Source organism: Barbus barbus (assembly GCF_936440315.1).
Source record: "Barbus barbus genome assembly, chromosome: 36".
In the NCBI taxonomy this organism is placed as follows: Eukaryota; Metazoa; Chordata; class Actinopteri; order Cypriniformes; family Cyprinidae; genus Barbus; species Barbus barbus.
In genome coordinates, this window is record NC_136714.1 from 1,941,068 (window position 1) to 1,959,813 (window position 18,746).

The 18,746-nt window shown below is 36.0% G+C and overlaps 1 protein-coding gene across 1 annotated transcript in view; it reads left to right on the forward strand.

Moving 5' to 3' along the window:
• The window catches only part of LOC306855938 (follistatin-related protein 4-like), a 195,764-nt gene that overhangs the window by 175,286 nt on the left and 1,732 nt on the right, over positions 1-18,746 (forward strand). Inside the window, exons 10-15 of the mRNA XM_079394909.1 lie at positions 4,558-4,692; positions 8,302-8,328; positions 9,356-9,474; positions 10,329-10,478; positions 13,243-13,350; positions 18,570-18,679. Coding sequence (XP_079251035.1) covers positions 4,558-4,692; positions 8,302-8,328; positions 9,356-9,474; positions 10,329-10,478; positions 13,243-13,350; positions 18,570-18,679 — 649 coding nt within the window. The remainder of the gene's footprint in view (positions 1-4,557; positions 4,693-8,301; positions 8,329-9,355; positions 9,475-10,328; positions 10,479-13,242; positions 13,351-18,569; positions 18,680-18,746) is intronic.

Here is an 18,746-nt window from a genome sequence, read left to right on the forward strand (position 1 = left end):
CTGTGATCAAGACCGCATCAGAGGTGAGCCAAGCATCTGAGAACTCGCTGAACATCACAAAGCTCTCATACACACGCAGAGCAGCCGTCCTGAGACGTCACAAACACAAACACACCAGCTTCTCTTCTTAGTTTACAAGTTCTGCTTTGATTTGAGGTTTGCATCATTGTTATCATTACTACAAACACTGATTTGTTTGGTGACAGAATCCCAGAATCTTTGAGGAGATGTCATAATGAATGACATAGTAAAGGTGATCTAATCAGTAACCGCAGCTACAGTATTGTATGAGATGAACTAGACAATGATATGTTTGAACTCGTGTAAGCACTTTACCAAAAGCCAGTTATGACTCAGATAAAACAATCCTATAGCCGACGCTCACCTAAATGTTTTCGGAGACGTTTTTAATGACTGAAAAATTATTTATTCATGAAATCCATTTAGAAATGAAAGCAAAGTCATTTGCAATGTTTTTATTGCTGAATTTAATTAGCATGAAAGCTCAATAGAAATAAAAGTGAAACCATCAAAGTAACATTTTGTGTGTGTGTGTGTGTGTGTGCGTGTTTGTGTGTGCGTGTGTGTGTGTGTGTGTGTGTGTGTGTGTGTGTGTGTGTGTGTGTGTGTGTGTGTGTGTGTGTGTGTGTGTGTGTGTGTGTGTGCGTGTGTGTGCATGCTTATACAAACATCCTAACCAGCCTTCAAAAATCACACATAAAACCGCGGTCTCACTTTATATGAAGTGTCTTTAACTATTATGTACTTGAATTTAAATGATAACACTTTACAGTAAGGTTCTATTAGTTAACATTAGTTAATGCATTAACTAACAATGAGCAATACATTTGTTACAGTATGTATTAATCATTGTTAATGTTAGTTAATAAAAACATTACAACTGTTCATCGTTAGTCCATGTTAGCTCAGATCCATATATTAACAGACACAACGCATTTATGTATTAGGAAATGTTGAATTTACCAAAATTAATAAATGCTTAAGTATTTTCCATTGTTAGCTTATGTTAACTAATGTAGTTAACTAATGTTAAGAAATGGAACCTTATTGTAATGTTACCATTTAAATGAATCATTTGCAGTGTTGGGGAAGCTACTCTGAAACTGTAGTTTGAAAAGCTACAAGCTACTCGTAAGTTAAAGTAGTTAAACTACAGTCAAGCTACCCTTTTGGAAAAGTAGTTAGCTACACTACAAGTTACTATCAAAAGGTAGCTAGCAACATTGAAACTACTTTAGATTTTTTTTGAACAACGTATATTATAAATAACTGAATAAGTGTCTGAGGAATGTTTTAAGTAAAATATTTAGTGTTTAAAACAATGCAATACAATTATGATTTCAAAGAGTATTGTTTTATTACACACAACACTCAAATATCTCAGACTGTTACAAGTGTAACCTTTACTTGTCGTTTCTTTGAGAGACATGAACTTGGACAAATAAGTCCATGGGTAATTAACGTTAGTTGTTTCTCCATCCTCCAAATCTGCCGCCACGTCTTGCTCCATCATGGATAATATGGGTGTGTCAACCCACTTCTGTACGTCAGTGAACTGTTAGCCGCAAGATGCGTGATTAAACAACGGGTGGCGGTAATGGCAAAAAATGAGTTTGTAATCTAACAAGAAGAATATCCTTGCATCGCGCTGATTCGCGCAGGCTTGACAAAACGCAATGTAGCTTTTGCTCGCGCTACACCGCTACTTGCTGCAAAAAGTAGTTAGCTACTGGAAAAGCTACACTGTTTAAAAAGCAACTGAGCTACTGCCAAGCTACTGAAAAATGTAGTTAAGTTAGTAGCGTCGCTACTTGTAGTTAACTACTCCCCAACACTGATCATTTGATACAATGAACTTATTGTGTACATACCTACTTATATTTTAAAATATACCTGCATGTAATTACATCTGTAAATAATTTCAGTAATTACATCAATAGCTATACTGTTGACTCTACTCATTAACCCAACCTTTAACCAAGCCACCAAACCTGTCCCTAAACTTAGCCATAATCCACATCAATAGAGGCAACAGTGATTTGCACTACAACGTGAACACAATACATCCATTGCACCCAGGGCCGCATTAAGACTACACTGGGGACCAGGGCTATGACTTACTGCAGGGCCCCCCATCACTATATATACTGTTTAAGGGAGGGGGCTTCAGCCCCGCCTAGCCCAATGGTTAAAATGGCCCTGGTTGCACCAAACAATTTTTGACATGATAGTTTATGATATTAGTGGCACAGAAATTACAGTGTTCAGTCTTAATGCATTCATTTATTTGAAATCAACAAAAATGTATTTAAAAAAAATTATATAAAATAAATCACACAGTGCCAAAATTGCATTGTTGAGAGGAAAAAACAACAACAGCAAAATAAAAACCATGAGTCACATATGTTGCATGATGCATGTTGTTAATACATTCAGTAATAATGTACAATATCTGTAAATGAAAAGTTCCAAACATTACATTAGTAGCATTCATAATAAACAACATTTAGGCTATTTTAAATGCCAAATCTATAACCAAACCATTTCAGTCACACCTCTGTCATTGAGCACCAATCTAAATGTGTTGCTCTGCACTGTAAAAAAAAAAAATAAGTTTCAAAAAGTTGTTTCAACTTAAAATAATTTGTGACCCCGCTGACTTAAATTTTTTAGTTTAGTCAACTTGACATTTTAAGTTACTCAATGTTAATTTAAGGGACAACTGGAATATTTTAGTCAGCGAGGTAACAAATTATTTTAAGATTAAACAACATTTTTTTTTTTGCAGTGTGGAAGTGGTAAAGAGAAAGTGGCTTGCGCTATCCCTGGTTGGCCCGGGACGCTGATGAGCTGTAAGTGACTGCAGCTGGGTGTCGTTCTGTCGCGAGAGAGCAGCCGCCCGCAGTACGTTCATACGGTCAGCGGCTGAAAACATTTCTGTCCAGTTTACATCCAGAATAGCAATGCTGTTTTTACATAGCACATATAATTAGCACATGACTGTCAGAAAAATGGTCAGAGATTAGACAAGCTTGAGTCTAATAACACTAAATGTGGCATCTTGAAAAATTACTTTTTCTGGTGTAACCTAATATAGGTAGATTTAGCAATATGTAATTTTTTTGACTGTACTAAAGCATAAAATACCATAATATGTTTGCAGATATTTAGGAAACATGTTTCTCTGAAAAACAACGCTACAGCCAGTTATTCTGCTTTGGAAAAAGTGTGTTCCATGTCGGAATGTCTATTTTTGTTTTGGTCTGTGACTCCGCCCACTGCCAGTTTACCCAATAGTATTTTGAAAACTCCGGGTTGCCAGTTGGTGGAAAACACAGCCATGGAATCTAGCAAAGAACTGGGTCAGAGATCACAGATTCTACCTGACCTAAAAAGCTTCGGCATCCATCTAAAAAGCTCTGTGAGCAGAGGTTTATTAAAACGCTGATAAATCAACTCATCAACTTTCAGTGTAATTTTGAGGTGACATACTGCCAAGTATGGTGACCCATACTCGGAATTCGTGCTCTGCATTTAACCCATCCAACGTGCACACACACAGCAGTGAACACACACACACACCGTGAACACACACCCGGAGCAGTGGGCAGCATTTATGCTGCGGCGCCCGGGGAGCAGTTGGGGGTTCGGTGCCTTGCTCAAGGGCACCTCAGTCGTGGTATTGAGGGTGGAGAGAGCGCTGGACATTCACTCCCCCCACCTACAATCCCTGCCGGCCCGAGACTCGAACCCGCAACCTTTGGATTACGAGTCCGACTCGTAAACCATTAGGCCACGACTTCCCCTAATTTTGAATTTGGTTGCAGTTCCCATTTCAATTGCTAGCTCTCAATATTACATACTGCAGCTTTAAAAGGATAGTTCATCCAAAGATTAAATTCTGTCATCATTTATTCACCCTCAAGTTAGGGTTAGGGTTAATATAATTTGAAGATATTTTGAAGAACGTTGGTAACAAAACAGTTGACAGTAGTCATTGACTTCTATAGTATGTTTTGTCATACTATGGAAGTCAGTAGGGACGAGCAACTGTTTGATTCTTCAAAATCTATGTTCAAAAGAAGAAAGAAACTTGTACAGTTTTTGAAAAACTTGAGGGTGAGTAAATGATGGCAGGTAACCTGACAAAATATTTTTTACAGTTTATGTATTTGTGAAATAGTCATGCCAGCTAACAACTTGAAATGCACATTCTGCCAACTTTAGAGAAACCATTTCTGCTGAAAAAACAGGCACTCAATAAATCCAAGTATTGGACTTTGTAACTTGGCACAGTATTAGCTGCACCACAGGGAAACCTTTATGGGTTTTAAGAATGGCTTCACCCAAAGCTCTGTCAATGAAAAATGTTATTGGTCGACTGAGGGAACAAACACCTCAGACTTGCTTTTGAGATTTATGTTATTGCCCTGTAGTTGCTTGTTGGTTTTGTTAGAGGCATTTTTCTACGGTGTGTGTGTTGAAACACTGGAAATACACTGAATCATCTAACTGTTGGCTATTGTATTTCTTCAGCTAATGGAAGTGAACTCCACATCAGAAGTGTGCGTTATGAAGACACTGGTGCTTATACCTGCATCGCTAGAAACGAAGTTGGCGTGGATGAAGACATCTCATCTCTGTTTGTGGAAGACTCGGCACGAAAGACACGTGAGTGATGATACTGAAGCAGATTGTAATGATTTTGTGAACTATGGTTGCTCATGTTATAATGATAGACTGTAAATGGGAGAATGGTGTTGGCTAGCCATGTGAAATCCATTTTATTTTTTCCCCCAAATTACACTATTTTTCCAATTTTTTTCTGTTTTATTTTTTACTTTATAAATCAAAAACTGTTAATTATTTGAAATAATAAAACTCATAGAATTTAACATTTAGATAACAATAACTTATCTAATTTGAGCCTATAATATATATTTTTTTTCTAAAGTTTAATTATATTCTTACCAAATTAAGTGTTTTCCATTTTAATATTTATGAATTCCATTTTAATTGTTAAATTAAATTTAAATCAACTAAATTCAGTAAAACAACATACTATTATTATTATTATTATTATTTTACAATAATCTTTTTTTCAGAAATTTTGTGTTGTGTATTTAAATTGTTCTGCTAATCAAATGAAGGTATACCACATTAACAATTTAATTAATATTTTAGTCAAATGCAAATTAAATCTATTTATTCTGTCAATCTAAAATTCATTCAATATTTCCCAAATTCCGTGACATTCTACATTATACATTAAATTCCATATTTATGACTGGATTCTGCAATTCCGTCCACATTTTCTATATTGTGGCACTCATAGGGCCTTAGGTGTACTGGTAGACTCGTGCACACTTTAATGTGGGTTGTTGGTTCAGTCATCACTGGCAAGAATTTACAAGTCAGTTCACATGTAATGAAGCCACCAATGCGGAAAGGACAGTTTGTCATTAATAAGGTTTTAATGGTCATACAGCAATAAACATCTGCAGATGTGAACAGCCCTGTGGTGTCTGTGCACACATGCCAATTCCTGTTTCAGAAATTACAGACATTTTCTGGACTGTTAAATTTACAGTGTTCAATTAGAGTCAAATGAAGGTCTATAGATCTCAATGTGTCCAATGTGTAAATGGGAGATACTTTTCTATCCACTAGTGCCATTTTGAAAGCAATCATTCTGGTTTAGTAGACAGAGACACTAGTTTTAAAGGGATAATTCACCCAAAAATGAAAATTTGCTGTTTATGGGCTCATCGTCAGGCCATCCAAGATTCTTCAGTGGTAAAGCTTTTTAGCTGAAACTGTGGTCCTTGTGTGAAATGTGAAATGTGTATGTGGTTCACACATGCGCATATTAGTGGCTCATCGGCCTTCAGTCTGAGTCAAACTGTTTATTTAGTTCAGTGTCTATTGGAGGAACTGGAAAGTGAGTTTTCATTGAGTAACTTGTAGATCTGTGCTGCCCGAACCGTGAATTCACTAAAATAATGGATTCAAAAGAATGATTCATGAACCAAACATCACTCCGGTCTGTTCGCTTGAGGCTCTGGACTACAGGTAATAATGTTGTTGTTTCTTGCAGAGACCGATTGTTTCGCTTCATAAGACCTCAATATATCATCAGCAGCCACAGGTAGTAATTTTGTGTTGCCTGATATGTTTATTGTTTTGTTTGGGGGTTTTTTTGACTCTCAAAATCCCGGTAGCTGCTGCCTTGCATTTTATGAATCACCAAGGATCACAGTTTCAACTAAAAACGTCTTTACTGTTCTACTGAAGAAAAATCACAGTTTGCCTTGCAAGGCTTTATTGAAGTACGACAATACAACCCTAACCCAACATGATCACTGATAGAGGTGTGAATCACAAATCAGTACCTTCCTCTCGTGACTTATTTCTTAATTCTAAAAGTCAGTAATATAAGACATGAAACACATCCACATGAAAAAATGAAGGTAGTGTTCCCTGTCCAAAACACACATTCTGTCTATGAGCTCCACAGTACAAGTATCAAAGTCTTATAATAAATCAGCCATATTTTCTCTAACCCAGTGTCCTTGTTGAATATAAAAGGCTTAATAAAAGACAGGTGACAAGTCCCATATAAAGATGTCAAAGGCTGGTTATTTTTGCATTTAAATCATCTCAAATAAGACCTTTGAATACGTATTTTACATTTTAACCCTCATGTTTGGGACCTGAAAGACCTCAAGGCCATTTTAATATCTCTGACACTGAGCTAGCAGATTGATATTTCATGAGTTTATGAAAATTGAGTTTAAAATTTCACTTTGATAACATGCATCAACCATCCCCAATGAAAATGTAGTTGTAGTAAGTTTGAGTTCTCTGAGAAGCCACATAAAAACATGAATAAATTCAATGCAAAAGATTTGCTGACTGCTGTACACAGTGTCAAGAAACACTGCTGGTGCTTGTTTCATTTGATTAATTTTATTGTGTTTTTCAACACTCTATTTCTGCTGATCAAAAACAGCACTAGAATGGATACAGACACATTTCTGAAAATTGCATGTCCACTGTGTGGGAAAAGGTTTCATTAATATCTGCCTGCAGGGTTTCAGTCAGCTCAGTGGGTCAGACTAAAGGAATCTCAGAGAAAAAGCACAGATTCATTTCAAAATGAAGTTCACGTTCATCTGATCCCATCTATCAGCACTTACCACTAGGGCTGCACGATTTGGGGAGGGGGGATCAAATTGTGACTTTCTGGTTAAAAATTGCAAATGCAGTTTAAAATGTGATTTTTTTTTTTAAAGCGGGGGGAAAAAAGTTTTTGTTCTTGTTTGTAGGGCTACACAATTTGGCCCAAACGTTTATGCCTATATATGACTAATAATAATTGTTATGATTATTAAAATTACTAAATTTAAAATATTCAAATAAGAAAAATGACTATTGTAATAATACTATGTCATTATACAATAAAAGGTATTTAATGATGATATATATACAAAAAACTGCCATGCTGGCCGCCTACAACTATAAATCATTAGAAAGGTCTAAGTATAAAATATTATATTAATATGATACAAATCTGTGACGATAATTTCCGAATTTTAATTTTTGTCACGAGGTATGCAAAATCAAAAATGGAATCTGTGTTTTTAATATGAAATACGAGATACTGCATGCATCCTCTGCAAAAACATAACAAATAAATCCTGTATACTTCTGTATGCTGAAGAAGAATATACACATACAGAGTTGCATATGCAATGCAACAATATGTTTTTTTCTGTGTTCTGTAAGAATGATGTATATTTAAAATGCAGAACTAATTGACATAGTATTTATAACAGTATAGTGTACTGTAAAAGAATATATTTTCTGTCTCGTTCTATGATATGAAGCCACATCAGATCACAAATGGAAGTTATTTCAAACACTTAACTGACAGCGTGGCATGAAACTGCTCTCTTTTACTGAAGCCAAAGCGATCGAGCCGTTCTGATCACAATGCTGCGCATCATGAAACATGCTGCACATAGATTTATTTAATTAAAAATATCAGCCTTTGCGACTTCATAATCACACTAAACCAAATCGTGATTTGAATCCCTCCAGCAGCTCATCTTCACCTTCATGGCCATTATTTGTAATATTACTATTTCCAGGAAATCATGTTAATATGAAATTACTTGTATTACAGTTACTGTAAATGTCCTATGAAGTCAGTCTAATCATTGTGTTTCTCTGCTGTCCACTAACTGTCCTCTGTGTTTCCTCATGCTGTCCATCTAGTGGCCAACATCCTCTGGAGGGAGGAAGGTAAATCTGCTTGATACTCATGTCTGATTATGTATCTGATTAGTGTTCATCTTACAAAAATAATGACAAACATTTTGAGAGACACTTTGATAACTGTGTGTGGACACAATTTCTTGCTGAAATTAATCTAGGCATATTTGAAGCATGCATAAATGTGAAGGTAAAAGAGCTAATGCACAGGTGCTAATGGCTTTAGTACAACACACCTGCAGGAACCCAGTTATCAAAGGAAGCTCACATGTAGTTTGCTTTGATCGTCACATATCATGTCATAATGGTGGTTTACACTCCATCTCATCTAATAACTCAGTGTGTCATGTTCATACAGTAGGGTAGAACGGGGCTAAACAATATAAGCTATAGTGTATATACTGTACAAGTTTTTGTTGAACATTGATGGAGCAACACATTTTGAAGTATCTAGTGAAGTACAAGTAACTTCTAAAAGTGGTTTGTTTTGTTTAAAATCTTTTAAATGTCTGAGGTGGTGAGGGATCACACTCAGGCAAAAGTCACACAAATACTTCAGCTAAAGTAATCAGTGTTTTTTTTTCCCCTCAGAACTGGACTTCCCATTATATCTCACAATTCTGTGAGATTATGAGATATAAACTCGTAATTGTAAGAAAACAGTCAGAACTATGAGATAAAAAGTCGCAATTACCTTTTTTATTTTTTATTTAGTGGCAGCTTCTACATATATCAGTGCCTGCGTATGATCATTAGCTTACCTGCGACCGTGTGTTTTTACACTTTCTGCTTTCTGACAGCAAGACAACTCTGTGCTGCCGCTCCTCTGATGTGACCACGCTAATTAGCAGCTGTTGTTTGCTGCCAGGTGACAGACCTGCAAATGCACATTTTGGAGTGGTTTCAGGAGATTTTAATAGTCTCTGCTGTCTGACCGTATGACAGCGGCATTGTTTGAAACCGTTTTCTCCCCCAGTGGCTCGCCGTTTGCTGTTGTTCTCTCTGAAGGAAGAGTGTGTGTGTGTAATGACGTGTGTGATGTTGTGTGTGCTTGCAGGGCTCAGTGTGGGGAACATGTTCTATGTGTTCTCCAGCGAAGGGATCACCATACTGCAGCCCGGCAACTGTGAGATTCGCAGACGCATCCCGCGGACAGAGAGGATTCTGGGTAGTTATGTAAGTCTTGAACCCAAAACAAAAGACAGAAATAAGAGTATTTATTATGCTTAATGCCAGTGAAGCCTGACTGCTTTAAGATAAAAAGCTAACCATTATCATTAGTATAATATATACTACTATTCAAAAAGTAAGATTAGTAAGACTTTTATTTGGTAACACTTTATTTAAAGCCTTTATGTATAATGCATTCATAATGTATGTTGTAATGCATTATGTCTAATCTTCATAAATAATTATAACCAAAGTTAAAATGCATTACAGTAATTGAAGGTTTGTTTGTCATGTGTTCGCATGTATTATACTTTCTTAATATAATAATTTCTCTTAAGTATTATAATGTATAACTGTGGTCATAATTATTGAGATCATATAATGCATTATAAGGTGCATTACGAGGCATAATTAATGCATTAAAATGAACACATTATGGCTTTCAGTAAAGTGTTGTTGATTTAAAAAATAATACTTTTATTCATCAAGGACACATTAAATTGATAAAAAGTGACAGCAAAGACATTTATAAAGATTATTACAAATTCTTTCAATTTCAAATATTCAATTTTCAAACATATTTTGACATTCTTAAAGGTTTCAAAGGGGTTGATTTTCACAGTGATGCCATGGAAGAACTATTTTTGGTCCCCAAAGAACCCTCCAGTGAAAAGTTCTGAAAAGCACCATTTCTTTTTAGTGCGAACATTTTAATAATCTAAAGAACCTTTTGTGCAATGGTCATGTTCTCTGGATGTTAAAGGTTCTTCATGGAACTGTAGCTGCCAATAAAGAACTTTATTATGCAAGTGCACAGGCACAAACACTGGTTCAAGTGCGTGTCCATATTTTCCCTGCAGGAAGAACTGTGTCCCAGAAGCACGGGTGTCTCTTCACAGGAGTGTGTATGGGCGTCAGCGGTCAGCGTGAAGGACAAGTACGTGTATGTGTCTCAGCCGCTTCAGAACAGACTGCTGCTGATCGACACACAGGCGCAGAGAGTCGTGCAGGTGAGGTTGTGTCAGTCTTCATCCAACCACAGCTCTCATATATCATAAGAGTTCTGTTCAGTGATGGTCAGATTACTTTCAGATTTTTTTCTTTCTCTGTATTTAACCCATCCTAAGTGAACACACACCCGGAACAGTGGGCAGCCATTTATGTTGTGGCGCCCGGGGAGCAGTTATGTTACAAATGACAATTTAAAAGATGAAAAAGGTCACAGCTAATAACTGCTCCTCACATAATCATAGGAGCTCAGTAAAGAATAAACTGCATCACACTACAGATGATAGTGACAGTCATTCAGAATTTCAAGATTTTATAACTAATGGAAGTGCCTCATAACGTTCTTCTGATCAGTGCTTTCAATGTTTCTGTTATTTCCATGATAATCCATATAAATCAAACTTAGATTCCTTTTAGTTTACACTAACTTTTACATGCAAATCCATGAGCGCCGGAACCATTGTATGTGGGTGGGACAGGACTCGCTCACTTTTGAAGACCAATGATATTGGACCCACCCACTTTTACCATCTTTAATTAATCGAATATGTCTGTGCACTTTTCAGTCAAATCCATTCCACATGACGAATACCCGAATAGATTAAAGGTGCAGTAGTAACTTTAGCCTGAAAGCACTGAAAGCAAACGTCCCACCCTCCCTGCAATCGCCGTCCAAACGCATATACGATCAAAGAGCAGAATACCAGAGACAACATTAAATTACTATAATAGGCTACATCAACGGTTTCAATTACAGTCCTCACGCCCTCCCCGCTCTGCACATTTCATATATATATATCTTATCACGTCCAACAGTTGTTCTGTTCGACCGTAAGTCATAAGTGCCCTGTGAAGTGGACATCAACAGATATTCCGCCATGATTCCAGTTCAAAGCGAACTGTTCCATACAAAGTGTGCGAGACGTGAATTTAAATTGCATTTATTTACAGAGGTATGTTATGTCACACTTCACACTTCTCTTCGTCTGTGTGTGAAGACGCTGCGCAGTGCAATCCGTGAATGAATGTTCCGAAACTTCAACGGATTTCCCCTTCCCAGGGAGTAGGGAGCAATGAACACTGTGTAGGGACCATGTCAATCGAAACACAGTTCATGCACGTAGCTCTCTTCTAACGAACTGGTTATCTGAATCAGGTGTGTTAACTAAGCGAGACATGCAAAATATACAGAGATGGGGGGCACGAGGACTGGAATTGGGAACTGCACTGGGCTACATCATGTGTCATTCACCGGTGAGAAAACTTTATAGCACAGTTAGTAAAAGCACTACAACACCAGGAGGGAAGATTGGGTTGTTGATGTTTCTGAAGACAATCACCTATTGCACCTTTTTAGCTACAGCCTTGAATTCCACACTGCTGCTTCCTCAAATCTATTCCACTTGGCTCATTCAGAGTCCATATTACTCCATTCTGTGTTTTCAATAGTTACTCGCACCTGCTGCACTCCTGCGACACAGCAAAATAAGCAAAGCATCTTAGCATATCTGCTGCTTAGATATACTTAACGCTAACCAGTAGTTTATTTAAACTTTCTGATTCTCTGATTCTCTTATTTATTTATTTTATATTGAAAACATGCCTTTCTGATGTAATATGAGATGTGAAAAGAATGATTTCGACAAAAGGCAGACGTGAACTCAGGTCGCTCACGTCAAAAACACTACACGCATTACCACCTGTGCCACTGGAAATGTGTTAAAATAACCTTATTTTGTTAGTTAGTGGGCAGAGATAATGTAAATAAACCCTGCCAACAAGGCGGCTTATTCCGTTAATTAAAAGGCACCAGACTACAGAAAATGGCATATACTCCAGTAATTTTTTTTCTGGGGGAGGACCCACCCAAATTTATTTTGCTTCCGAGGCACATGTGCAAATCTGATGCAGTGGTACCTAAAGTAACATGAATAACAAAATAAGCATTGAACAGACTTTGTTTTAAAACAATAACTAATTACTATACTGTCTGTGTGTGTGTGTGTGTGTGTGTGTGTGTGTGTGTGTGTGTGTGTGTGTGTGTGTGTGTGTGTGTGTGTGTGTGTGTGTGTAAAACTACAAAAACTTTAAAATTAAATACATAAATGGAAAATATAAAAATAAAAACTGATTCAAAATAATACAAACTGTAATAGTATCTCAATTACACTAAAATAAGACTGCCATGTACTTTTGGATTTTTTTCCAAATATAAATTTTGTATAAATATCTTTGTATAAAATATGTATAAATCAAGGTTTGCACTTGGTAATCTATATTTGACAACTAGAAATAAACAATACTAAGCAATATTTAATTATGAGTAAGAGCTTTTTCATTCATGAATCAAACAGTATTGTAAGTTTCTCAGTATCAATGGCTGTGATTGGATCACAAGGCCACAGTAAATCACATGACTGACATTCAGAGCACTTCAGACTGTGAATATACTGTTTCACATAGTCGAATAATCATGAAGCTAATACTGAGTAACTTACATTTACACACAATTCTGCTGGTCTGTTTTTGCTGTGATAATGAAATTAATTTAAAAATGAATTGATGAAAGAAACATCACTTACTGGCTCTGATTCTGCTTTGGCTTCATTTGGAGCTTACGTTCATTCTGAAAGTGTTCGTAGTGAAAGCGCACCGTTTATTATGACACTTGCCTTGCCGAAATAAATCACAATGGGTGCTTTACTCATAACAGCTGCTCTTGACAAGCAAAACTGAATGGCTTTCCCCTCTTGTGTTGAATGACAGGCTGTGGAAACGGACGCCATGCCCGTCAAACTCTTCTACGACAAATCTCACGATCAGCTGTGGCTGTTGAGCTGGAGAGACCTGCTGAAGTCCCGCTCTACGCTGCAGGTGACGCTCACAAAGCCTTCACTGTCTACATGGAAAATATTGTTTCTAGTTTTGGGCCGAATTTTGATTCACCCAGATAGTTGCTAAAGACTCTCGAGCAAATTAGTGAGTTCTCATACATTCTTCATGCCACCACACTGTTATGGTGTAGGTAACACTTTATTTTGATAGTCCACTTTAGACATTCTACTAATAGTAAGTAACTTTGCAGCTACATGTCAACCATCAGACATTAGAGTATTAGTAAACTGTTTGCTTAATATCTCCTAACACTTTATTTTGATGGGTCCACAACATACAGAATAATGACTATGAGAAACTTTGCAAGTATGTCAACGTATTCTACTAACCCTAAACCTACTGAGAGTTCGTAGACATGTAGTTGCAAATTAATGAAAACTTTGTTGACATGTAGTTGACATGTAGTTACTAAGTTACTTATAGCTAGTAGAATGTCTAAAGTGGACTATCAAAATAAAGTGTAACTGTTTTTTATTGTAAGAGTTCATTCATTGACCTTATGAGGGGCCGTTTATCTGATAACCGTCTGTATTTTTGCGTTTTTGGTGTTAAGTCAAGTCAAGTCAAGTTGAGCTTTATTGTCATTCCGCTACATGTGGGGACATACAGTGGAACGAAATGTCGTGTCTCGCAGGACCACGGTGCTACATAAATACAGACATACAACAATGAAGTAAAAAACACTATAAACCCCCAGGAATTTAGTGCTGCTGACTCTCTCCACAGTCGAGCTGTCGATGGTCAGTGGGGGGTGGTCAACGGAGTTTCTCCTGAAGTCCATCACAACCTCCTTTGTCTTCTCCACATTGAGGGACAGATTGTTTGTGCCACACCATTCAGCCAGCTGTGCCACTTCCTCTCTGTAGTGCGTTTCATCATTGTTGCTGATGAGACCTACCACTGTTGTGTCATCAGCAAACTTGATGATGTGGTTGGACCTGAACTTGGCAGTGCAGTCGTGGGTCAGCAGTGTGAAGAGCAGCGGGCTAAGCACACAGCCTTGTGGGGCACCTGTGCTCAGTGTTGTAGTGCTCGAGGTGTTGTTGCCGACACGGACTGACTGAGGTCTTCTAATCTGTGATAGTCTTTGCTTGACACATTTGTGCACTGACTGCAGATAACACATTCAAGTCCATTTTGACCCAGAAGAGATACATAATTCTAAAAATGTTTAGTGTTTAATAAGGGAACAAAAATTTGCATATGATATTAAGTTTTTTAGAAGATATAATCAAAACATTACATGTTTCGTGCTTGTGTTTTGACCGGGCATTTGGTGTCAAAAATGTTTTTTTGTAAAATTATCTATGAAGTTATATTAGTGTTAAACAACTTTTATAAAATAGTTATCTCACACTTCTAGCACTGAATTTAGTTTTTGTTCATGTTTTTGACAAACATGGATATGTACTGTATGATTATTGATGAATCACTGCAGCATGAAAACCTGACAAATTTTTTCATCTGAAAGTGAAAGTTTATGCAATTAAAATTTGATTTGAAACATTTTCATAGTTAGATTTAGGTTGTAATTATGTTGTTTTGTTAGAAATAAATAGGTAGGTTTCATAGATTTTGACTGTTTTGGAGCAATCATGAGTTCAATGGAATTAAGGAATTAGGGTTAATACTGGTAAATCTCATATTATATGCAGCGTGCGAATTACGGGGTCTGACCCACTTAAAGAAGGCTTTATCAAAACTAGATGTAGGGGGGGTCAGATAGAAAGAAGGCTAGCCTACACATAATATGGAGATTTACTTGTAGATATTAATATGCATTTCTATAGCCCTGACTGATTTTAATATGCAAATTTGGCAGTTTACCCTATTCAATTTAATGCTGTTGAACTGAATTTATGGAGCAAACTGTTTGCTAAAATAACCATAACATTAACAGCACCACTGAAATACAAGCACAAGGTTCTGTCAGCGTGAAAGTTGCATGTGTTACAATAACAAACACTGCGTGTTTTCTTTTAGAATCATCACTGGCTGGTAGAAAGACAAAAATAGGTTACATAAAAGTTTTTACTAAAAATGAAGATAAGGTAAAGGTGTGAATAATTACATTTTAGACACATTGTCAGTAATTTCAATAATGAAAATAAAGCCCTAGGAGAACTGTTGTGCATCTCTGATCAACACACAGCGGTGTTTCATTAATGAATGCATGTTTTTAAACGAATCAAGTGAATCAATGAATCAGTAAGCCATTAATAAAGGCAGTCACTTTCTTTGTTACTGAATGAATCAGCCATTTGAACGAATCGATGAATGGCCGAATGATTCACTTAAGACAGGGATTTGCCACCACCTACTGGCGCGTTTAGTTTTATATTTAGAGTAATTTTCTTTATAAAAATAATTTCATATTTCACTCTTTATTTGTATTTTTGTATGTTGAATTAAAATATTTACTTATATTTCAGCTACTTTTTTTGTAATGTCTATTCAGTGTTTTTTTTTGTTTTTTTTTGTAAATTAACACTAACACTAAATTAACTATTATCTTTAATAATAACTTTATCTTTAATCGGCACATGATGTGCATGTTAATTAATCTCATTAATTTGAGATTCATTTGATTAATTAATCGGCACATTATGTAAACAGATTTTTTTTTTTTTAATAATCACTTGACAGCCTTATTTAAAACATAAAAAAATGTCAAACTTAGACCCCCCATGGTCACTGTGTAATTGACACTATATATATTTCATCATAGTTTGTTTTTTGGTTCATATAATTAGTTAAAAAGGGGATAAATGCAGTAATACCATGATAACATTAATTTCCACTCATTAATGAGAAGTTGCTGATCTGACACAATATGGTTTTAGTTGAAAAATCTTTAATAATCTTTAAATCTTAAGTTATGACTGTTTTAGAAAATAATGATTCTAACAACCCGAAATTTAAAATTAGTATAGATTTTGAAGGCATTATGAAGATTAATTGCATCTGCATTAATTGCTCTGTAAAAAAAAAAAAATTCCAAAGTTGTAAATGTAAAACAAGAAAATGGAATCTCGGTTTTATCAAAATTTCATGTTTAATTCAGCGCTATACTTGTTTGTAAAATTTACGAGCAATTTCTGAATGAAACCACAGTGCAGTTCAGTGTCAGAGCTCCTGACTCGAGCTGCAGGCAAATAAGACGCTTTCTGCTGCATGAAAAAAAATTGCCCGGTTCCCGCTTTATTCTTTGCCAGGTCTGATCTCAGCTGTCCTCATATCAGCGCACACGTCTGAGAAACACACAGCCTCAAAGACAGAGCAAATGAAAGGCTTTTTATTTAACATACAATGTGTAATTCCAGCCCCCATACACATGAATGATTCATGTTTTATTAAATAGCGGGAAAGTCCTCAGGTGTGTTTGCATGTTCAGCATGCCCACAGAGCACCAGCCGCTCAGAATAATGAAGGCGTTTGCTATGAATCACTCAGAAATGCTAAAGAGCACTTTTAGAGGGAAGCTGCATAATTGGCTGCAGGGGATATGGATTCACACCACAAATAAATGGCTTGATAATATTTGACTCGTTTCGAATGCGAGTAATTGACCCGGGCATGGGCAATTTGTCGGGCCCGGAGGCAGTGCTCAGCTCGAGAGGTGAAATATCAAAACCATTTTTTTAATGGCTCAATATTCTTAGTCAAACATCTGAACCTGTTTGTCAGTTCATTAGATTAAACAAATGAGGGGAGATAGAGCCGCATGTGTGAGCTTGGCTCTGATCCTGCACTCATCTCACACATTCACAAATCATCGTTTGCATTCATAATCATCTGCACTGAAGCCAACAGTGGCATTTTTATCAACTTTATAAGCTCTTTTAATAAAATCACTGTGAATTCCAAACTAAACTTCCAATATCATCATTATTGTGGTAGTACTGTATCTGTTGGGTAACAAGAGAATGTACTAAAACCTTTATTAATATAAGGAAAGTCTGAACTTTCTTTGTACAATTTCTGAGTGGTCTGATAGTTATCCTACTATAAATATTACTGTAAAGACATTAAATATCCTATAACATATTATATATACAAATATGGCATGGACAATGCCTTTTTGTTTATAAATGTGCTTAATTTTAATAAATGTGCACTCATAGTGTACTTCAAATTTTAAAAGTATATTTAAAAAACTATTTGCAGATAATATAATATTACAGTAATAAAACATGCACTTAAAGAGAATTCGCTTTCTGTTTCTTAACACTCTTCAGTGCACTTTTTTTTTTTGTAAAAATTTGACCAAATTTAACTGTAAAGGGAGCAGAGAAAACATTATAGATATGATTAAACACTAGGTATGAAGACTGCATGGGAGTATTACTCCACTGCTGAAAGCTGTACTTATACAGTAAATTCATGAATGTCTTACTGTTATACATAATAAATATTTAATAAAATATCAAAGCAAGAGTTCCTGAAGATCTTTGCTTATCGTCTCCTTTTAGCCATGGTTGTAATCTGGGCCTGAATTTCACTTACCAATGACCAAATGTGAATAAAAACCAGTGTTGGCAAATAAACGAAATAGTGTTACTCGCCAGTTAACTTTTTTATTAACTCCAACAATGCCTGAGAAAGCAATAAGGCTTAGTATGATTATTAAATCTTAAAAATTGCATTGTGAAAAATCAGATAAAAGTCCGATGTGCTGCATGTTTCAGAGTGAAGTGCTGTGATCTTCTCATGATAACAGTGTTTTCAGTGTCTTATAACATGAATTTAAAAAATGCAACATGCCCCAAACATCTTACCTGGTTGTAATGAGAATCATTTATAAAAATGTTATCAGCAAAAGAGAAGCATTTCAAAAGAGACGTTTCTCTGCAGTTTTCTGTCAAAATAAAAACCTCTATGGTTTAACATTTGAAAGCAAAGAAAAACAACCATCAGTGTTAGTAATTGTACTGTTGTTATATAAAATAATAATAATCATAATAATAAACATTATTATATAAATAAAAGTTATTATTAAATATTTTACATTTACGTTAAATAGTATTAAGTAACAATAATAACAATATTACATATGAAAAAAATTATAACACATATTGCAATTACATGTTTTCCCAATTTGTTCTGCTTATTTTTAATGAAAAATTGCACATACAGTTTCACAGCCTGTACATTTTCCTGGTTGTAATATTCTTTTCACTATCTTCCATTTTTTTAAGGTGATCACTTCTGCCAGCTCGGTGGAGCAGCGTCAGATCATCCGTACTCCATTTGAAGGAGTGGAAGACTTCTACATCCCTCCCACTAACCTCATTATCACCCACGTAAGGTACAAAACCATCGTCACTGCTCAGCGTGCATGACCTCTGTCAGATTTTCCACATAATTCTTCCAAA